The sequence below is a fragment of the Scyliorhinus torazame genome, chromosome 18, assembly GCF_047496885.1.
Source record: "Scyliorhinus torazame isolate Kashiwa2021f chromosome 18, sScyTor2.1, whole genome shotgun sequence".
NCBI classification, from domain to species: domain Eukaryota; kingdom Metazoa; phylum Chordata; class Chondrichthyes; order Carcharhiniformes; family Scyliorhinidae; genus Scyliorhinus; species Scyliorhinus torazame.
Genome location: NC_092724.1, coordinates 68,612,081 through 68,635,888, shown reverse-complemented (window position 1 = coordinate 68,635,888; position 23,808 = coordinate 68,612,081). Strand labels below are relative to the sequence as shown.

Genomic DNA, 23,808 nt, shown 5'->3' with positions numbered 1-23,808 from the left:
AATGAAGAGGTGCTTGAAATTGCAACGACAACAAAAAGAACTCTGAAAAGTGACATCCAGAAAAGAAAATGTCAGTATCTTAGCCATTTGATCAGAGCTGAGAAGCTACAGACATCTCTATGGGGTATGGGGGGGGGGGGGGGGGGTTGCAGCAGAAAGAGGGGTACATTTATGGGGCAGTTAGTTGATGGATGGCACTGAAAGGTTGCAGGTGAGCTACAGAGGATGTGTGAGGAGGGAGCAGGACAGATAAGCATGATGCACCATGACAGAAGATCCCTGGGTAGCAGCAGGAGGATGATATAGAAAAACAAACAAAGGGCAAGAGAAGACTTTAAAATTTGAGATTATTGGGTCAGGAGTGACGATGGGTGAGTGGGTGAATCTGACATGGGAGGGGATTGGATCAGGAGAGTTTTGGACAGGCTGGAGCTTGTGCAGGGAATGGTACATATTTGAAAAATTATAAACTATTTTCTCTCAATGATGTTGACTGACTTGCTTGTACGTCCAGCAAAATGTTTCTGTGACAGGGATGTAGCTGGTGGTTGAGGAATGTGCTCTCTCTTGGACTGCGATCTGAGTTCTGGCTTGTCAGCTAACCATTGACGGTTTTATCCTGGTCCATTAGCAGCTCAAAGCAATTCACCAGTGATTCAGGAAACTTCCCTCAGTGCCTGGCTAGTATGGGGCTCCACCCACAACATTCTGACCCAGAGATAAAAGTAAACAGATGCCAAGCTGAATTCACCTGTGTATTGACACCATGTCTGGTGTCTGATCCCGTTCCCTACTAAAAGTTGTTTTCTATTGAAGGAAATTCCTTGACTCTAAGATCCAGACTGACAAGTCCACAGATACTTCAAAAAAAATGTACCATATTTGAGCGTATTCATACTTCATAAAGAAGCTTAATGCACTTTTAACTCTTTCACCCAAATAAATCTATACTTCTGTTTCAACAAACTAAAACCTGCAAAGCATTAATCCATGAAGTAGCTGTCCAGCTCACTGCCTATCCCCTCTCCAATCTATGTAGTATTGTGTTTGCAAACTCGATCACTGGCTACCTAGGAGGTAAACCCCTTACTTCTAGGCTCTTTCCCTCATTTGTAATCCCTTGATGACGCTGAACAGATATTTTAAAATTAACCTCAACAGAAATCTTTCCAATTTCAGAAGATATTTTGGGACAAATACCATGGATGGGCAGAGGTTTGGGTCACGATGCATGATCGGATGTTCAAACCCTTTGGCGGGTAAACAAATTCACAAAAGAGGTTGCTAATGGCTTGGGACTACTGTATTTCACACATTTCATATATATATAATTTCATACATGTTGATACAATTTCCCCCTTACCGGTTCTTTTTTTTAAAGATAAATCTAGAGTACTCAATTCTTTTTCTCAATTAAGGGGCAATTTAGCACGGCCAAACCACCTACCATGCACATCTTTGGGTTGTAGGGGTGAGGCCCACGCAGACACTGGGAGAATGTGCGTACTCCACATGGACAGTGACCCGGGGCCCTAAGATCGAACCCAGGTCCTCAGCACTGTGAGGCAGCAATACTAACCACTGGGCCAGCGTGCCGCTTTAAGTCCACAGATACTGACGGGTCCTTCATTTCTGTGCAATTCAGGTGATCTGCGATCTCCTCCTTGCCTGTTTTCTCACAGTATTTGAAATTGCCCAATTATGCTTTGCACTGTCACCTGTTGTGTGGATTCCTCCTATAGTTTTGGTAACATTTCCCCTTTTCACATCATTCTTTAGTTTTGTTCAATGGTGAATGTTATTATTGTGAGCTGTAAGTGAGATAGTTTTCTTCTTGCACTTTGTTTTGGCCACTTTGTCTTTTTTGGAGCAATTTGAAAATGATGTAAGCATCCTCTGCACACAAACTTGATCTTCATAATGTTTTTAATGTCTCCAATGCTCTCACTTTAGAATCACTTACAACATCAGCTCCTGAAGATCCAAAATAACGTTGAAGCTGTTCAATTAGCTCTGAGTGATCTCCACAAAGAGAAGAAGAATGCACAGGTAGGAGGTGATGTGTTGGGTGTTCTGGATCACACACAGGTCACCAACACTTGAAGTAGTGCAACACTATTTTATTAAAAGGTTAACTATTTAAACATACTTGATCTGTGGGTAAATACGATACTAGCTTTAACTAAAGACCTTTGCCTTGTCCTAACCAGTTGATGCACTCAGCACATGGTGAATGTCTGTGTTGCAGGCTGTGAGCTCTGTGCTCCTAACTAGCTGCTACTCGAATGAGCGGGAACTCTGATGCCCCCTGTCTTTATAGTGCGTGTGGTCTCACTGGTGATTGGCTGTGGTGTTGTGTATGTTGATTGGTCCCACTGTGTGTCCATCAGTGTGTGTCTGCACCATGATATACTGGTGTATATTATGACAGGAGGAGCCTGTCAAACAGTGGGTACCATATTTGCACGGATAAAGGATTGGTCAGCTAACAGGAAACAGGGATGATAGATAAATGGGTCTTTCTCAGGCTGGTAAGCTGTGACAAGTGGAGTGCCACAAGAATCAGGGATCTACATCGATAATTTGGATGAAGCCAAATGCACGGTAGCTAAATTTACTGATGACATCAAGATAGATAGGAAAATAAGTTGTCTAGAGGAAGTAAGTATTCTGCAAAGGGATAGAGACAGGTTAAATGAGTGTGTGTGTGGGGGGGGGGGGGGGGGGGGGGGGGGGGGGGGTGTTGCGGCGGCACGTATAGTATAATATGGGAAAATGTGAACTTGTCCACTTTGGCAGTAAGAATAGGAAAGTAGCATATTATTTAAATGGAGAGAAATTGCAGAACTCTGAGGTACAGAGGGATCTGGGTGTCCTTGTAAATGGAATGTTGACATTTATTACAAGGGGAATGTAAGGATGTTTTACTGCTGTGATACGGGACCTTGGCGTTATCTGGAGTTACTTTGTACAGGTTTGACCTTATTTGGAAATAATAAAAGATATAATTGATTTAGAAGTAGTTCAGAGAAAATTCACTCAACTCATTCCTGGGATGAGGGGCTCATCATATTAAGAACGATAAAGGAGGCTGAGCCCATACCTATTGGAGTTTAGAAGAATGAGAGTTGATCTTATTGAAATGTATAAGATCCTGAGGGGATTTTACAGGGTAGGTACCGGGCAGATGTTTCCACTTGTCTCCCATTTAAGACAGAGATGAGAAATGTTTTCTCTCAGAGGGTTGTCAGTCTGTGGAATTTTCTTCCCCAGAGCGTAGTGGAGGTTGAATCATTGAATTTATTCCAGGCAGAGTTAAACAGATTTTTGATAGACAAGGGAGTTATGGGGGGAGGCAGAGGACAAAATGGAATTGAGGCACAACCCAATCCGCCATAATCTTATTGAATGGTGGGACAAACTCAAATAGATATCAAGAAACAGCTGGAGAGAGCAGAATGGGAGCAGGAGTAGGCCATCAGCCCCTTAGATCTGCTCACCATTCAATAAGATCATAGCTGATCTGATTGTGACCTTGACTCCACTTTCCTTCCAATTCCAATTCTCTTCTTGCACCTAGTGATGCACTAAGGCAGACTTTTATCTGCTTCCATAGCTTGTTATTTCTGGAGCAGGTCAACTAGTCTGTCGCCAGGTGCTGAGAACTTGAGGGGTCCCACTCCACATCAAATGTGGCTGACCAGGAGTCTCTCCCACTCTTACCGCCAGCCATTAGCTTGTTTGAAAGGATTTTGCAGGTTGACATCAACCTGTTTGATCGCATCATGAACACGCTTTCCTCGGCCTTCAAATCCTGGGTTGGGACACAACCCCAGACTTTCTGGCTCAGAGGCAGGGACGCTACCCACTATGCCACAAGACTGCCTAACTCTTTCCTGCCTTCCCCCAATAGCCTTTGACACCCTTGTTGATCAAAACTTTGTCTTGCACAACCTCGAATATATTCAATGATCCAGCCTCTACTGCTCTCTGTGGCAGAGACTTCCAAGAGAAGAAATTTCTCTTCCTTGCAGTCTGAAATGGAAGACCTCTCATTTTGAAGTGCCCGAGTTACATTAACCAACTTGTAGGAACGTGGTGGTGCAGTAGTATTGTCACTGAACTTGTAATCCAGAGACCCAGGGTAATGCTCTGGGGACCCGAATTCCAATCCCACCACAAAAGATGGTGGAATTTAAATTCAATAAAGAAACATCTGGAATTAAAAGTCTAATGATGACCATAAAACCACTGTTGATTAACCCATCTGGAAATCTGCTGTCCTTACCTGGTCTGGCTGACCATATGACTTCAGCCTCTTAAATTCCCCCTCTGCAATGGCCTAGCAAATCACTCAGTTGTATCCAACTACAAAGAAAGCGGAAAGGAATGAAACTGGATGGACCACCCGGCATCTGACCTAGGCACCGGAACTGACAGTGGCGACCCTGATAGACTTTGAACTCATCTAGCAATACATGACTGGGCATCCATGAGGTGCTGTGGAGCATCAGCAGCAGCAGAATTGTACTCAGCCACAATCCGTAACCTCATGGCCCGGCCTATCCCCCACTCTACCATTACCAGGGGATTAACTCTGGTTCAACAAAAGGTGCAGGAGGGCATGCCAGGGGAAACAACAGGTATACCGAAGTGTCAACCTGATGAATCTACAGCAAGGAAACAGCAACCAACAGATCAGATCTAAGATCTTCAGTCCTGTCACATTCGGCCATGAATGGTGGTGGACAATTAAACAACTCACTGGAGGAGGAGGCTCCACAAATATCCCCATCCTCAATGATGGAGGACTCCAGAACATCAATCCAAAAGACAAGACTGAAGCATTTGCTACAATTTTCGGCCATTAATGACGTGTGGATGATCTATCTCAGCTTCCTCCAGAGGACCCAAGCATCACAAATGTCAGTTTTGAGCCAAGGGCAGCACGGTAGCATTGTGGATAGCACAATTGCTTCACAGCTCCAGGGTCCCAGGTTCGATTCCGGCTTGGGTCACTGTCTGTGCGGAGTCTGCACGTCCTCCCCGTGTGTGCGTGGGTTTCCTCCGGGTGCTCCGGTTTCCTCCCACAGTCCAAAGATGTGCAGGTTAGGTGGATTGGCCATGATAAATTGCCCTCAGTGTGCAAAATTGCCCTTGGTGTTGGGTGGGGTTACTGGGTTATGGGGATAGGGTGGATGTGTTGACCTTGGGTGGGGTGCTCTTTCCAAGAGCCGGTGCAGACTCGATGGGCCGAATGGCCTCCTTCTGCACTGTAAATGCTATGATCTATGATATCAAGAAATGGCTAAAGGCACTGGATACTGCAAAGGCTATGGGCCCTGACAATATTCCGGTAATAGTACTGAAGACGTGTGCACCAGAACTTGCCGCAACCCTAGCCAAGCTGTTTCAGTACAGCTATGACACTGGCATCTTCCCAGCAATGTGGAAAATTGTCCAGGTATGTCATGCACACAAGAAACAGGACAAATTCAATTACCACCCCATCAGTCCACTCTTGATCATCAATCAAGTGAGGGAAGGGGTCATCAACAGTGCTATCAAGCGGCACTTATTCAGCAATAACCTGTTCACGGACGCCCAGTTTGGGTTCCGTCAGGGTCGCTCGGCTGCTGACCTCATTACAGCTTTAGTTCAAACATGGACAAAAGAGCGAATGCCAGATGTGAGGTGAGAATGCCTGCATTGACATCAAGGAAACATTTGACTGAGTATGGCATCAAGGAGCCCTAGATAAAACTGGAGTCAATGGGAATCGGGGGAAATCCCTTTTCTGGTTGGGGTCATACCTGGCACGAAAGAAGGTGGTTGTGGTGGTTGGAGACCAATCATCTCAGCTCTAGGATATCACTGCAGGAGGTGGAGGAGGCCCCACAAATATCTCCATCTTTAATTCTGGAGGAGTGCAGCACATCAACTGGATACAGCAAAGATCCTGACAGATTCCAGCAACAGTGCTGAATAGTACATCACTCCAGGATCGTGTCCTAGGCTCAACCTCTTCAGCTGCTTTATCAATGACCTTCCTTCCGCAGGTCAAAAGTGAGGATGATCGCTAATGATTGTTCAGCACCATTTACAACTGCTCAGATAATGAAGCAGCACATGTCCAAATGCAGCAAAACTTGGACAATATCTAGGGTCGAGCTGACAAGTGGAAGTAACATTTGTGTCACATAAGTATCTCCAATAAGAGAGGATTCAACATTGTCCCTTGACATTCAATGGCATGACCATCATTGAATCCCCCACAGTCAACATCCTCTGGGCTACCATTGATCAGAAACTGAACTGGACTAGCTACATTAATACTGTGGCTACAAGAGCAGGTCAGAGGCTTGGAATCCTGCAGTAAGTAACTCATCTCCTGACCCCTCCAAAGCCTGCCCACCATCTGCAAGGTACATGTCAGGAGTGTGATGAAATTCTCTCCATTTGCCTGGATGGGTGCAGCTCCAACACTCAAGTAGCTCGATACCATCCAGGTCAAAGCAGCCCACTTGATTGCTACCCTTTTTGTAAATATTCAATCCCTCCACTACTTACGAACCTTGGCAGAAGTGTGTAGCAACTACAAGGTGCACTGCAGGGCTCCTTCAGGAGCACCTCCCAAACCCATGACCACTACCATCTAGAAGGTCAAGGCAGCAGAAACCTGGGAATCTCACCACCTGGACGTTCCTCTCCAAGTCACTCACCATCCTGACTTGGAAATATGTCACCGATACTTCACTATCATTGGGTCAAAATCCTGGAATTCCCTCCCTAACCTACGCCTCAGAGGCTGCAGAGGTTCAAAAAAGCTGCTCACCACTGCCATCCCAAGGGCAAGTAGGGATGGGAAATAAATGCTGGGCCTAGACAACAATGCACACATCCCGTAAATTATTTTTTAAAAATGATCCATTTACCCAAACTCTCAGTTTCTTTTTAACCAATCTTCTATCCACACTAATATATCACCTCCAACATAATGATTTCTTACCTTGTGCAGTAACTTTTTATGTGGCCCTTCACCAAATGCCTTTTGGAAATCTAAATACATTACATCTGCCGGTTCCCCTTTGTCCACCCTGCTTGTTACATCATCAAAGAGCTCTAATAAATTTGTCAAGCATGATTTCCCTTTTGCAAAACCATGTTGACTCTGTCTGATTGTATTATGATTTTCTAAACGTCCTGTTACTACTTCCTTAAAAATGGATTCTAACAATTTCCCAACAACAGATGTTACGTTAACTGGGAGAAAATTGGTGCGACCCATCTGCATACTCGGCGCAAGAACCTCGGGTGGGTTCTGCTATAAATAAATGGGAAGTGTTGGCCCATGGGCAGGATTGCATAGTTTTCAGTCTGGTGGTGGTGGCCACTTTGAAGGTCTGGAGGCAATTTAGGCAGCACTTTAAGCTGGGGCCGGGTCAGGGGGGATGTCAATTAGAGGGAATCATGGGTTTGAGGCAGGGAGGATGGATAGGAGGTTTTGAAGATAGGGTGAGAGGGGGATTAAGGAAATTAAGATTCTGTTTCTTGGGGGATGATTTGCGAGCTTGGAGGAGCTGGGAGAGAAGTATGGGTTGATGCAGGGGGAAGGGTTTAGGTACCTGCAGCTTCAAGATTTTGCAAGGAAGTTTTTCCCGAATTTCCGATAGCGGCGGCCTCCGCACTGTTGGAGGCAGTGCTGGCAGCGGGGGTGGGGAGCTGGAGGAGCGGTGGAAGAGGGTCTGTGGTGTGAGGTGCTGCGAAGGGTGAACGCCTCACCCTCGTGCACGAGGTTGGGGCTGATACAAATGAAGGTCGTTTTTAGGACACACCTCACAAAATCAAAGGTGAACCATTGTGGTATTATAGGTATTACGGTACCTGATAGACTAAAGCACCATTGGTGGAAACGATATGCTTTCTATTGGCTAGAGTGTATAATAGCTCCGCCCTGATAGGCGGGGTATAAGAACCCGTGCCGCCCCAGCAGCCCTCATTCTGTACCTGAGCTGCTGGGGGAAATATGTAGCTTATTAAAGCCTTCAGTTGGACTACAACCTCGCTTTAGTGGTCATTGATCGTGCATCAATTTAATAAGCTAGATTTAAAAGAATGGAGCTCCGAATCAAGCCAGAGTGTCTGCAACTCAGCCCCCATGCGGCGAACTGAGCGGCAATCTTCAAGCAGTGGCTGGCGTGCTTTAAAGGGTATCTCGAGATGGCCGAAAACGCACCCACGGGAGAGCAGAAACTGCACGTCCTGCACTCAAGGGTGAGTCCGGAGATTTACGCCGGAAATTTGAGCTGCTAAAAGGACACTATATTCACCCGGTAAACCAGGTCTACGCCCGGCACCTGCTTTCAACAAGGCGACAAACCCCTGGGGAATCGCTGGAGGAATTCTACCGCGCACTCCTGGTGCTGGGAAGAAGCTGCGGCTGCCCTCAAGTTTCGGCAAGCGAACACACGGAACTCTTAGTCCGGGACGCTTTCGTGGCAGGTATGCTTTCGTCACAAATCCGCCAGCGCCTGTTAGAGAAGGACACCCTGGGTCTCAGGGAGGCACGGGCCCTTGCAGGCTCCCTGGACGTGGCCTCCAGGAACGCCCAGGCCTATGTTCCCGACCACGCGGCAGCCCCCTGGGCAACATGGAACCCCGCAGCGGCCGACCCCGATACTTCCCCCGTTCCCCCACAGGCCTGCGCTGCAAGGTGGCCTGGCAACCCCGAGGGTCCCGCTGCTACGTTTGCGGGCAGGCCAAGCACCCCTGCCAGCGCTGCCCGGCCCGTGCATCCACCTGCAAGGGATGCGGCAAAAAGGGCCATTTCGTGGGGGTATGTCAGTCCCGAGCGGTGGCCACGGTCTCCAGCGGCGAATGCGGACCGCAACCACAAACCTCTCCACGGGCCCCATGCGGCCAGCGGTCGCCGCCACCTCCATATCCCAGGGCCACATGCGGACCCCGGGCGCCGCCATTTTGTTCCGCAGACGCCACGCTGGAGGGATGGGCGCCGCATTTTGTGCACCCCCGGCCATGTCCGACCAATGGGAGACGCTATCTTGGATGAACCCCCAGGACCCCCGCTCGGCCGACCACACACTGTCTGATCAGAATTCCCTGTCGATAGAGGCCCGCTTTCAGCCGCATCAAAGCAGACATTGCAAAGGCCACGATGCACGCCATCGATGAGTCCCTCCCCTTCCAGGTCGAGAGCGATGCATCCGACGTAGCTCTGGTGGCCAACCCCAACCAAGCGGGAAGACCCGTGGCCTTCTTCTCCCATACCCTCCATGCTTCCGGAATCCACCACTCCTCAGTCGAAAAGGAGGCCCAGGCCATAGTAGAAGCTGTGCGACATTGGAGGCATTACCTGGCCGGCAGGAAATTCACTCTCCTCACTGACCAACGGTCGGTTGCTTTCATGTTCAATAATGCACAGCGGGGCAAGATAAAAAAACGATAAGATCTTGCGGTGGAGGATCGAACTCTCCACCTACAACTACGAGATCTTGTATCGTCCTGGGAAGCTAAGCGAGCCTCCTGACGCCCTGTCCCGCGGCATATGTGCCACCGCACAAGTGGACCACCTCCGAGCCCTCCACAAGGACCTCTGCCACCTGGGGGTCACTCGCTTTTTCCATTTCGTCAAGACCCGCAACCTGCCCTACTCCATCGAGGAGGTCAGGACTGCCACCAGGGACTGCCAAATCTGCGCGGAGTGCAAACCGCACTTCTACCGGCCAGAGAGAGCGCCTCAGCATGGACTTCAAAGGCCCCCTCCTCTCCACCGACCACAACACGTACTTCCTGAACATGATTGACGAGTACTCCCCGTTCCCATTCGCCATCCCCTGTCCCGACATGACCGCCACCACCGTCATCAAGGCCCTCCATAGCATCTTTGCATTGTTCGGGATCCCCGCTTACATACACAGTGATAGGGGGTCCTCCTTTATGAGCGACGAACTGCGTCAATTACTGCTCAGCAAGGGCATCGCCTCAAGCAGGTTGACCAGTTACAACCCCCGGGGTAACGGACAGGTAGAGGGGGAGAACGGAATGGTCTGGAAGACCGTCCCACTAGTCCTATGGTCCAGGAACCTCCTAGTCTCCCGCTGGCAAGAAGTCCTCCCGGATGCCCTCCACTCCATCCGGTCACTACTTTGTACGACCACCAATCAGACACCTCACGAACGTCTCCTTGTCTTCCCCAGGAAGTCCTCCTCTGGGTCCTCGCTCACAACCTGGCTGGCAGCACCCGGACCCATCCTGCTCCGAAAACACGTGCGGGCGCGCAAGTCGGACCCGTTGGTTGAGAGGGTCCATCTGCTCCATGCTAACCCCCAGTAAGCCTACGTGGCGTACCCCGACGGCCGACAAGATACGGTCTACCTACGGGGCCTGGCGCCCGCCGGAAATCCATGCACATTCCAGCCACCAGTCCCACCCTTCCCTCCACCGCAGCACCATACAGGAGGATCGGTCCTTCCGCCGCCCCTGTCTAGGCCCCCCCACCCACCGACGCCCCCCTCGCAGGCGCTCCCTTCCCAGGTCAGCCGTTTTCCCCACCAGCGCCGTCTAGGGGCGACGAGGCTGCCATGGAGATCGAAGCTACACTCCCAGAGTCACAGACACCCGAGCCTCCACCGGAGTCACCACCGAGACTCCGACGATCACAGAGGACGACCAGGGCCCCCGATCGACTGATTGCTTCATTTTAACTGTAATCTGTAAATATAAAACACCAAATGTACATCGCTACCAGACTTGTAAATAGGCACTAAACACTGTACGGAGGTATTACGTTTCCTCCATAACTAATTACACCATGTTGTTATGTTTGTAGTTTGGGGCCACCACCCCCGCCGGACTCTTTTTTTAACAGGGTTTGGTGAATGTGGTATTATAGGTATTACAGTACCCGATAGGCTAAAGCACCATTGGTAGAAACTGTATGCCTTCTATTGGCTAGAGTGTATAATAGTTCCGCCCTGATAAGCGGGGTATAAGAACCCGTGCCGCCCCAGCAGCCCTCATTCTGTACCTGAGCTGCTGGGGGAAAAATATAGGGCGCGATTCTCCGCTCTCGTGCCGGTTGGGAGAATCGCCTGGCGCGCCATTTTTCCCCACAACGCCGGTCCGACGCCCTCCCGCGATTCACCCAAGCGGCGAGAATGGCCCCGTCGAGTTCTGCGCGGTGCAGGCGGGAGAATCGCCCGAGACACCCAAAATGGCGATTCTCCGCTACACCCGTTATTCTCCGGCCCCGATGGGCGGAGCGGCCTGCCCAAAGCGACAGCTTCCTGCTGGCGCCATCAACACCTGGTCGCTGACGGCGGGAACGCTGGGGGGGCAGCCTGTGGGGCAGCGAGGGAGGTTCTTTCACCGGGGTAGGACTCAAAAGGGGTCTGGCCCGCGATCGGTGCCCACCGATCGGCAGGACGGCCTCTCTGAAGGAGGACCTCCTTTCCTCTGCGCCCCGCAAGATCCATCCGACATCTTCTTGCGGGGCGGCCTCGGGGAGGACGGCAACCACGCATGCGCGGGCTGGCACTGGCTGGCGCCGGCCAACCTGCACATGCGCGGGTGACGCCAGTTATGCGGCACCGGCCGCGTCATTTAAGCGGTGCCGCGCGGTGCGCGGTGCGCGCTGACGACGCTGCTTTCGCGACATGGGGGGAGTTTCTCGCGGCCCCGATCCTCGCCCATTTTCGGACCCTGAATCGGTCGAGATCAGGGCCGTTTCGTGCCGTTGTGAACCTCAACGGCATTCACGACGGCGTGGGCACTTAGTCGCGGGAGCGGAGAATCTCGCCCCTAGCTTATTAAAGCCTTCAGTTGGACTACAACCTCGCTTTAGTGATCATTGATCGTGCATCAACCATATATTTGTGGGGGTGGAGGATGTCTGTGAGCCGTGTGGGAGGGGCTCCGCAAACCATATTCATATGTTTTGGTCCTGCCCGCAGCTGCAAAGGTATTGGAGAGAGGAATTTAGCACCTTCTCGGGGTGCTGCATATGGATTTGGAGCCGGGTCCCCTAGAAGCCATTTTCGGGGTGTCGGACCGGCCCGAGATGCAGGCAGGTGCAGAGGCAGACGTTTTAGCCTTCACCTCACTGATCGCTCGTAGGCAGGTCTTGTTGGGATGGAGGTCAGCCTCTCCATCCTGTGCCTCGGCGTGGCAGGAGAATCTGCTGGAGCTTTTGTCTCTGGTGACGTTTGAGTTGAGGGGGCTGAAGGAGGAGTTCTACAATTCTTGGGGTTTGTTTATTATGCACTTTCGGGAGTTGGTTGCCATTGTTTGCTAAGGGGGGAAGGAGGGGAGGGGTTGTTTTTCATTTTTGATTTACGAGTCTATGTTTTAGGTTTTATATTATTGGGGTTGGGGCAGCACAGTTGCACAAGTGGTTAGCACAGTTGCCTGACAGCGCCAAAGTCCCAGGTTCAATCCCGGCTCTGGGTCACTGCCTGTGTGGAGTTTGCACATTCCCCCAGTGTTTGTGTGGGTTTCGCCCCCACAATCCAAAAGATGTGCAGGCTAGGTGGATTGGCCACGGTAAATTGCCCCTTAATTGGAAAAAATAAATTGGATACTCTAAATTTAAAAAAAAATGTTGGGGTTGTTCTGTTGTTTTCTTTGTATGGTGAAAAATGATGAAAATATGGCGAATAAAAAGATTTTTTAAAGAAAGGATTGCATAATTTTCTCCGTGTCTCATTTTTGCAACAATGAGGTGAAGTGACCTGTGCTTGTTGGTAACAAAATTCCTTCTGCATTTCAAGAGCGTGAAGAAAATAGTACAGGTGAAAATCAAAACAAAATATGAGACACTGAGGAAGCACATTGACAAGGAGGAGAGGAGAGTTCTGCGATATCTGGAGAGCAAACAGAGTCGTTTGACTACAGAGATCGATGTCAAGATCTGCGAGCTTGAAAAGAAAGTGAAGGATTTTGAAAAGTCTTTTACTGATCTCAGTGACCTTCTGAAGCACAATGAAGATTTTGTGTTTATACAGGTAATGCCGCACCTCCTTCAAAGTCCTCAGTAACAGAGGAGTATGTGAGCAGTCTTGGTCACCTAGACTGGCTTTGGATGATGTGTGTACAGTTCTGGAATATCAGGATTTAAGGTTGAGCAGTTTGGATAGCCATCAAATTGAAGTTTTCAAAATGTGGAGATGCCGGCGTTGGACTGGGGCGAGCACAGTAAGAAGTTTTACAACACCAGGTTAAAGTCCAACAGGTTTCGTTTTGAATTGCTAGCTTTCGGAGCTGTAAAACCTCTTACTGTGAAGTTTTCAGGATTATGAACAGGACAAACACATTTATTTGGGCAAATTGTTCCCTGTGATGAATGTTCGAATCCCATGGGGCATGAGCATTAGGAAGTTCGCAGTAAGATGGAGAAAATGGGTTTGAGAAATAATGAGATACATTTCTTTTTTTAAATTTAGAGTACCCAATTCATTCTTCCAATTAAGGGGCAATTTAACGTGGCCAATCCACCTACCCTGCACATCTTTGGATTGTGGGGGTGAAACCCACGCAAACCCAGGGAGAATGTGAAAACTCCACACAGACAGTGACCCAGAGCCGGGATCGAAACTGGGACCTCGGCGCCTTGAGGCAGCAGTACATAGAACATACAGTGCAGAAAGAGGCCATTCGGCCCATCGAGTCTGCACCGACCCACGTAAGCCCTCACTTCCACCCTATCCCCGTAACCCAATAACCCCTCCTAATCTTTTTGGTCACTAAGGCCAATTTATCATGGCCAATCCACCTAACCATTGCTCTCCACTGTGCCACCGTGCTGCCCTATGAGATACATTACTGGCAAGGAGGGAGTGAGGGATGCAGTGAGGAGTAAGGTAGTGGAAACTAATCCATCTTCAATCCCTGAAATTCCTACAGTCTATTAACATTCACATTTCTAGATTTGCTCCTTAAATTTTGATTTTTGTTAATGAATAGCAACTGTGATTGTTCTTAGAGGAGCGAGGGTTAAGGATAAATGTATTAGAGATGTTCAAGGTCATAAGGGATTTTGACAGAATAAATAAGGAGACATTACCATTGACAGAAGATCTGGTAAACAGAAGAGACACATTTAAGCTAATTAATAAAAATAATAATAATCTTTATTAGTGTCACAAGTAGGCTTACATTAACACTGCAATGAAGTTACTGTGAAAATCCCTTAGTGTCCAATTCAGCTAAGTCTTTCAGGACTTGTGGGAGGAAACTGGAGCACCCGGAGGAAACCCACGCAGACACAGAGAAAACGTGTAGACTCCGCACAGACAGTGTCCCAAGCAGGAATTGAACCCGGGTCCCTGGCGCTGTGAAGCAACAGTGCTACCCTGCCGCCTCAGTGATTTTTTAAGTAGTGAGTTGTGACCTGGATTGCAGCACCTGACAGGGTTGCGGAAGTAGATGCAACAGTATTGTTTAAAATAAAATTGGGGGCGGCACAGTGATGCAGTGGTTAGCACTGCTGTTCCACGTCACCGAGGAGCCGGGTTTGACCCCGGCCCAGGGTCACTGTCCGTGTGGAGTTTGCACATTCTCCCCTTGTCTGCGTGGGTCTCACCCTGACAACTCAAAGATGTGCAGGGTAGGTTGATTGGCCACGTTAAATTGCCCCTTAATTGGAAAAAAAGAATTGGGCATTTTAAATTTAAAGAGAAAAAAAAATAATAAAAAAAAAATAAAATTGAAAGTACTCTTCAAAAGGGCAAAATGTGCAGGCCTACTTGAATAGGGCAAAAGGAGTGGGACTATTTGGATAGATCTTGTAAAAAGCCAGCAAATGTAAGATGGCTCAAAAGGCTTCTTTCTGTGCTGAACGATTCTATGGTTCTTTAGGTTTTTTGGCAATTCAATAACTAGGGATGGAGATTGGTGCAACCTCTGGAGTAAAGGGGCTGAATCGCCAAATACTTGCTGTAAACAGGAGAACGGAGATAAATGGTAACTAGAGGGTGTAGGGCTGATTCTCTGACAGTTTTACCAAACCCGCACAAGTTACAGGAAATGGAAAGAATCTCAAGTGAGGTCAGGGACGTGACATGTTTCTGGGCTGCATATTCTTCAGAAGCTCAACATTCTGGTTTTTGACATAAAATAAACATTAATCGATGGTATAGTAAACTTTGGAACATATTTGAATCACTGGGCAGGATATTTGATATAATAAAGATGGTTTTGATGCTGTCATTTACAATGTTTCCAATTTGTTGTTTCATTACAGGGGCTAAATTCGATGGCAGACAGGTAAGGGGCAAATATTTTACATCATTCTCTGTAACAATCCCTGCTCTCTGCAATATTTAGATGAATCCAGAATCTACTAAAAGTATATTTTTTAAAGTTCATATTTACGGGATTTGGGCATCGTTGGTTAGATCAGCATTTATTACCCATCCCGAGTGTATTTAACTCTGCTTCAGGTGTCCTGATTTGCACAAAGTCCCATTAATCCATCACTCCTGTGCTCAGCAACCTAGACTGACTCCCATTCAAGCAATGCCTTGATAGTTCATTATTTTTTTGAAAATAATTTTTATTAAAGTTTTCACAAAATATCAATAACAAAATGTAAAAGGAATCCAATGGAATTAAATACAAAACAAAACAACCCCGTGCCCCCCTTCCCTCTGTACATAAATAATAAATTAACACCCTGAATTATCACATAGCAAACATAGCAAATATATACACCCCCTCAGATCCCCCAGTGTAAACAAACAAAAATAAAATAGAACCCACCTCCCCCGGGTTGCTGCTGCTGACCAATGTCTACCGTTCTGCCAGGAAGGCCAAGAACGGCTGCCACCGCCTGAAAAACCCTTGCACCGATCCCCTTAAGGCAAATTTCACCCTCTCCAATTTAATAAACCCCGCCATATCATTGATCCAAGATTCCACGCTTGGGGGCCTCGCATCCCTCCACTGAAGAAGAATCCTTCGCCGGGCAGAATTCCGGCCTCTTTCGCCTCCTGCACTCCCGGCTCCCCTGCAACCCCAAATATTGCGAGCCCCCAGCCCGGCTTGACCCTGGATCCTACCACCCTCGACACCGTCCTCGCTACGCCCTTCCAAAATTCCTCCAGCGCTGGGCATGCCCAGAACATATGGGTGTGGTTTGCTGGGCTCCCTGAGCACCTAACACACCTGTCCTCACCCCCAAAAAACCGGCTCATCCTTGTCCCGGTTATGTGTGCCCTGTGCAGCACCTTAAACTGTATGAGGCTGAGCCTCGCGCACAAAGGAGAAGAGTTCACCCTCACTAGGGCATCTACCCATGTCTCCTCCTCGATCTCCTCCCCCAACTCCTCCTCCCACTTACCTTTCAGCTCCTCCACCTCCTCCTCCTCCTGCATTACCTGGTATGTTGCCGAGATCTTCCCCTCTCCAACCCACACCTCCGAGAGCACCCTGTCCTGTACCGTGCATGGCAGCAGCAGCGGGAATTCCACCACTTGCCGCCTGGCAAACGCCCAAACCTGCAGATACCTAAAGGTGCTCCCCGGGGGGAGCCCGCACTTCTCCTCCAGCTCACCCAGACACGCGAACTTCCCATCCACGAACAGGTCCCCCAACCTTCTTATCCCTGCCCTGTGCCACCCCGAAAACCCTCCATCTATTTTCCCTGGGGCAAACCGGTGGTTCCGTATCAGGGTCAACACCGAGGGCCCCACTTCCCCCCCCTGTGCCGCTTCCATTGCCCCCAGATTTTGAGGGTAGCCGCCACCACCGGGAGGGAGCAGCCTTCGGGATAAGAATGAGGAGGCACTGGAACAGGAACAAAAGCCTTGGGAGCACCGTCATCTTGACTGACTGCACCCTACCCGCCAGAGACAGCGGTAACGCGTCCCACCTCTTGAACTCCTCCCCCATTTGCTCCACCAGCCTTGTAAAGTTAAGCCTATGCAGGGCCCCCCAGCTCCTGGCCACTTGGACCCCCAAATACCTGAAGCTCCTCTCCGCCCTTTTTAGTGGGAGCTCGCCAATCCCCCTCTTCTGGTCTCCTGGGTGAACCACGAACAACTCGCTCTTCCCCATGTTGAGCTTGTACCCTGAGAAATCCCCGAACTCCCTGAGGATCCTCATTACCTCCGGCATTCCCCCCACCGGGTCCGCCACATATAGCAGCAGGTCATCCGCATAGAGCGACACCCTATGCTCCTCCCCACCCCGCACCAACCCCCTCCAGTTCTTCAACTCCCTCAGTGCCATAGACAGGGGTTCAATCGCCAGTGCGAAGAGCAGGGGGAACAGGGGACACCCCTGTCTCGTCCCTCGATGCAACCGAAAGAACTCAGACCTCCTCTTGTCCATGGCCACACTTGCCATCGGGACCTCGTACAACAGCCTAACTCACCTGACGAACCCCTCCCCAAACCCGAAACTCTTCAGCACCTCCCACAGATACCCCCACTCTATCCTATCGAAGGCTTTCTCAGCGTCCATCGCCACCACTATCTCCGCCTCCCCCTCCCTCGCCAGCATCATGATAACGTTCAAAAGCCTCCGCACATTCGGGTTCAACTGCCTCCCCTTCACGAACCCCGTCTGGTCTTCGTGGATAACCTGCGGCACACAATCCTCAATCCTCGTGGCTAAGACCTTCGCCAACACCTTGGCATCTACATTTAGCAACGAAATCGGCCTGTAAGACCCACACTGCAGAGGATCCTTGTCCTGCTTCAGGATCAAGGAGATCAGTGACTGGGACATCGCCGGGGGCAACGCCCCCCCCTCCCTTGCCTCATTGAAGGTCCTAACCAACAACGGGCCCAACAGATCCACATATTTTTTGTAGAATTCGACCGGGAAACCGTCCAGCCCCGGTGTCTTCCCCGCCTGCAAGCTGCCTATCCCTTTGGCCAGCTCCTCCAGCCCAATCAGGGCCCGTAATCTCGCCACCAGTCCCTCCTCCACCTTCGGGAACCTCAATTGGTCCAGAAAGCAGCCCATCCCTCCCTCCTCCAGTGGGGGCTCGGATCGATACAGTTCCTCAAAAAGTCCCTGAAGACCCCATTGATGCCAACCCCACTCTGCACCACACTCCCTCCCTGTCCTCAACTCCCCCGATCTCCCTAGCTGCGTCCCGCTTCCGAAGTTGATGCACCAGCATCCGGCTTGCCTTTTCCCCATATTCATAAACCATCCCCTGGGCCTTCCTCCACTGCACCTCCGTCTTCCTGGTGGTCAACAGGTCGAATTCAGCCTGGAGGCTACGCCTCTCCCTCAACAGTCCCTCCTCAGGCACCTCCGCATACCTCCTGTCTACCCGCACCATCTCCCCCACCAGCCTCTCCCTCTCCCTCTGCTCCCTCCTCTCCTTGTGGGCCCTAATGGAGATCAGCTCTCCTCTAACCACTGCCTTCAGCGCCTCCCATACCATCCCCACTCGGACCTCCCCGTTATCGTTGGCCTCCAGGTATCTCTCTATGCTTCCTCGGACCCGCTCGCTCACCTCCTCGTCCGCCAACAGCCCCATCTCCAAGCACTACAACGGGCGCTGGTCCCTCTCCTGCCCCAGCTCTAGGTCTACCCAATGTGGGGCGTGATCCGAAATGGCTATCGCCGAGTACTCGGAATCCTCTACTCTCGCTATCAGCGCCCTGCGCATAACAAAAAAGTCGATCCGGGAATAGGCCTTATGGACATGCGAGAAGAATGAAAATTCCCTAGCCCCCGGCCTTGCAAATCTCCAAGGGTCCACCCCTCCCATCTGGTCCATAAACCCCCTCAGCACTTTAGCTGCTGCCCGCGTCCTACCCGTCCTAGACCTGGAGCGGTCCAGTGCCGGATCCAACACCGTGTTAAGGTCTCCCCCCATTATCAGGCCCCCCACTTCCAAGTCCGGGATCCGACCCAACATGCGCCGCATAAAACCCGCATCGTCCCAGTTCGGGGCATACACGTTGACCAGCACCACCCTCTCCCCTTGCAGCTTACCACTTACCATTACGTATCTGCCGCCATTGTCTGTCACAATGCTTGACGCCTCGAACAACACCCTCTTTCCCACCAAGATCGCCACCCCCCGATTTTTGGCATCCAGCCCCGAATGAAACACCTGACCTACCCACCCCTTCCTCAATCTTACCTGGTCTGCCACCTTCAGGTGTGTCTCCTGGAGCATGACCACATCCGCCTTCAGCCCCTTCAAGTGTGCGAACACCTGGGCCCGCTTAACCGGCCCGTTCAGTCCCCTTACATTCCAGGTTATCAGCCGGATCAGGGGGCTACCCACCCCCCTCCCCCGCCGACTAGCCATAACCCCTCTTCAGCCAGCCACGCGCCCGCACCCCACGGCGGCAGACCCCCGTCCCAACCCCCTCTACTCGCTCCAGCACCCCCTTCACCATACCAGCAGCAACCCGGTTCTCCCCCCCCCCCCCCCCCCCCTCCAGCTGGGACCCCTCCTAGCTGCTTTGCTCCCCCCATTGCACTCCCGCAAGCCAGCTGAATCCGGCTGACCCCGTCCACTCCCGCCCCTCCTTCGACTCCTCCCATTGTGGGACTTCCCCTCCCCCTCCATTACCCATCAACAGGCTCCCCGCCTCCCCCTTCCATCCCATGCGCGGGGGGGAAAAACCGTGCTTCCCCGCCCCGGCCCCGCCTCCTCCAGCCTTCAGACATTCCACCTGCCCGGCCCCACCTCCTCTGGCGCAGCTCCTTTTACAGGCCCAGTCCCCTCACCCCTGACTCGGGCCTCCCCCTCCCCCGCGGGGCCCCATCCCCCCTACCGAACATCCACCCCCTACTCCGTTTTCTTGCCCCCCTCCAAGAGCCCACCCGACAGACCCAACCAAAACAGTGCCCAATCCACCCTAACCACCCACACCGAATCAAAAAGAAACAAGAACAAAGAACCCCCCCTCAAAATGTAACACAGCAACAACAATCCCCGACCATCCCCACGCCCGACCCCCCCATCCCGACCCTCAGTTTGTGTCCAGCTTCTCAGCCTGAACAAAGGCCCATGCCTCCTCCGGGGACTCAAAATAATGGTGCCGGTCCTTGTAGGTGACCCACAGTCGCGCCGGCTGCAGCATGCCAAACTTCAGCCCTTCCTGTGCAGCACCGCCTTCGCCCGGTTGCACCCGGCCCTCTTCTTCGCCACCTCTGCACTCCAGTCCAGATATATTCGAACCTCCGCGTTCTCTCACCTGCTGCTCCTCTCTTTCTTAGCCCACCTGAGCACACACTCCCGATCAGCGAACCGATGAAACCGCACCAGCACTGCCCGCGGCGGCCCGATAGCCTTGGGCCTCCTCGACAGCACTCTATGGGCCCCTTGCAGCTCCGGGGGCCCCTGGAAGGACCCCGCTCCAATCAGCGAGTTTAACATGGTGACCACATAGGCCCCCACGTCCGACCCCTCCAGCCCTTCCGGGAGGACCAGGATCCGCAGATTCTTCCGCCTCGACCGGCTCTCCAGTTCCTCGAACCGTTCCTGACATTTCTTGTGGAGCGCCTCGTGCGCCTCCACCTTTACCGCTAGGCCCAAGATCCCGTCCTCGTTATCAGAGATCTTTTGTCGGGCCTCTCGGATCGCCACCCCTGGGCCGTCTGGGTCTCCAGCAGCTTGTCTATAGAAGCCTTCATCGGCTCCAGCAGGTCCGCTTTGAGCTCCCTGAAGCAGCGCTGGATAACCTCCTGCTGGTCCTGCGCCCACTGCATCCACGCTGCCTGGTCCCCGCTCGCCGCCATCTTGCTCTTCTTCCCTCGCACTTTCTTTGGTTTCACCACCACTTTTTTAGTCGCCCCGCTCCTGCTCCAAGCCATACACTGTTGGGGGAATATTGCAATCTCATTCCCATACCAGGAAATGTCGAAAAAATGCTGTTGGGGGCCCTGAAAAGAGCCCAAAAGTCCGTTCCAAGCGGGAGCTGCCGAGCGTGCGACTTAGCTCTGCATAGCTGCAACAGAAGTCCTCCCACAACCGGAAGTACTCTAATGCCTTGATATTTCATGTAGTGAGCTATACAGTATTTGTATAGAGAGGAACAGAGTTAATATTTCAGGTCGATGACCTTTCATCTAATATCATTAGAGAGAGAACAAAGAACAACGAACAAAGAAAAGTACAGCACAAGAACAGGCCCTTCAGCCCTCCAAGCCTGTGCCGACCATGCTGTCCGTCTAAACTAAAATCTTCTACACTTCCGGGGTCCTTATCTCTCTATTCCCATCCTATTCATGTATTTGTCAAGATGCCCCTTAAAAGTCACTATCGTCCCTGCTTCCACCACCTCATCCAGCAGTGAGTTCCAGGCACTCACTACCCTCTGTGTAAAAAAAACTTGCCTCATACATCTCCTCTAAACCTTGCCTCTCGCACCTCAAACCTATGCCCCCTAGTAATTGACCCCTCTACCCTGGGAAAAAGCCTCTGACTATCCACTCTGTTTATGCCCCTCATAATTTTGTAGACCTCTATCAGGTCACCCCTCAACCTCCGTCGTTCCAGTGAGAACAAACTGAGATTATTCAACCACTCCTCATAGCTAATGCTCTCCATACCAGGCAACATCCTGGTAAATCTCTTCTGCACCCTCTCTAAAGCCTCCACATCCTTCTGGTAGTGTGGCGACCAGAATTGAACAATATACTCCAAGTGTGGCCTAACTAAGGTTCTATACAGCTGCAACATGACTTGCCAATTTTTATACTCAATGCCCCGGCCGATGAAGGCAAGCATGCCGTATTCCTTCTTGACTACCTTCTCCACTTGTGTTGCCCCTTTCAGTGACCTGTGGACCTGTACACCTAGATCTCTCTGACTGTCAATACTCTTGAAGGTTCTACCATTCACTGTATATTCCCTACCTGCATTAGACCTTCCAAAATGCATGACCTCACATTTGTCCGGATTAAACTCCATCTGCCATCTCTGCACAAGTCTCCAAACGATCTAAATCCTGCTCTATCCTCTGACAGTCCTCATCGCTATCCGCAATTCCACCAATCTTTGTGTCGTCTGCAAACTTACTAATCAGACCAGTTACATTTTCCACCAAACCATTTATATCTACTACGAACAACAAAGGTCCCAGCACTGAACCCTGCAGAACACCACTAGCCCCATAATCAGAAAAGCACCCTTCCATTGCTACTCTCTACCTTCTATGACCTAGCCAGTTCCATATCCATCTTGCCAGCTCACCCCTGATCCCACCTTTTGTACCAGTCTGCCATGAGGGACCTTGTCAAAGGCCTTACTGAAGTCCATATAGACAACATCCACTGCCCTACCTGCATCAATCATCTTGATGATCTGGGGTGGCACGGTGGAGCATTGGTTAGCACTGCTGCTTCACGGCGCCGAGGACTCGGGCTCGATCCCAGCTCTGGGTCACTGTCCACGTGGAGTTTGCACATTCTACCCCTGTTTGCATGGTTATCACCCCCATAACCCAAAGATGTGCAAGGTAGGTGGATTGACCACGCTAAATTGCCCCTTAATTGGTAAAGAATTCTCAAATCCCTGTATCGCCTCACCCTTCATTGTCTCTGTAATCTCCCCAGAACTACAAACCTCTGGGGATATCTGTGCTCCTTTCATTCTGGCCCCTTGAGTATTCCTGATTTTAATTCCTCTGCCATTGGTGAGCATGTCTGCAGCTGCCAGGGCCCTAAGCTTTGGTATTCCTTCCCTAAACCCCTCCAACTCTCTGAGCTCCTTTATTTTTTGTTAAATTCCAATTAAGGGGCAATTTAGCGTGGCCAATCCACCTACCCGACACATCTTTGGGTTATGGGGGTGAGACCCACGCAGACACGGGGAGAATGTGCAAACTCCACACGGACAGTGACCTGGGACTGAACCCGGGTCCTTGGCGCCGTGAGGTAGCAGTGCTAATCACTGCGCCACTGAGTCGCCCCTCTCTGCCCTCCTTTAAAACACCACTTAAAACCAAACTCTTTGACTAAGCTTTTTATCACCTGCCCTCATATCATCTTATGTAAGTCAGTGTCATAACTTGTTTCATACTGCCCGGTAAAGAATCTCTCGGGAGTTTTATATTAAAGGTGCTATATAAATGGATAGCTGTTGTTTTTGTGTGGCCCTGATATCCAGGATGTAAAGACCATGATAGTAACCTGACTACTGGTCCAGCTGTGATAAAATCACAGATTGCAGTTGAAGCTGCTATTGCTTCATGCTCGTGGGTAGCTGTCTCTTATCTGAGTCAGAGAATTGATTACATACAGTAATCCAGGATGATATTCCCAGTGCAGTGCAGAGGAAGCTGTAAATCTGGAAAATGCTGGAAATCCTCAGCAGGTCTGGCAGCATCTGTATAGAGAGGAACTGAGTTAATATTTCAGGCCGATGACCTTTCATCTAACATCATTTGAGATGATCTGGGGTGGCTCGGTGGAGCACTGGTTAGCACTGCTGCTTCACGGCACCAAGGACTCGGGCTCGATCCCGGCTCTGGGTCACTGTCCATGTGGAGTTTGCACATTCTACCCATGTTTGCATGGGTATCACCCCCATAATCCAAAGATGTGCAGGGTAAGTGGATTGGCCATGCTAAATTGTCCCTTAATTGGAAAAAAATTGGGTACTCTAAATTTATAAAAAAAGAGAGGATCTGGTCATGGCAACATGGCTGTTCGTGGGAGCTTGCTGTGCACATATTGATAGCCACATTTCCTACATTACAACTTTAGTAAAGGCAGCGGAGTAAGTTGAGTAAAAATACAGTACTCGTTTATTCACAACAGAAACATATACACACACAGGACCCGGTTAGGTTTCACTGGTCCTCTCTC

The 23,808-nt window shown here is 50.5% G+C and overlaps 1 protein-coding gene across 1 annotated transcript in view; it reads left to right on the top strand.

Moving 5' to 3' along the window:
• The window catches only part of LOC140394745 (E3 ubiquitin/ISG15 ligase TRIM25-like), a 42,234-nt gene that overhangs the window by 3,082 nt on the left and 15,344 nt on the right, over positions 1-23,808 (top strand). Inside the window, exons 2-4 of the mRNA XM_072481962.1 lie at positions 1,954-2,049; positions 12,789-13,022; positions 15,260-15,282. Of these exons, the coding sequence (XP_072338063.1) occupies positions 1,954-2,049; positions 12,789-13,022; positions 15,260-15,282 (353 nt within the window). The remainder of the gene's footprint in view (positions 1-1,953; positions 2,050-12,788; positions 13,023-15,259; positions 15,283-23,808) is intronic.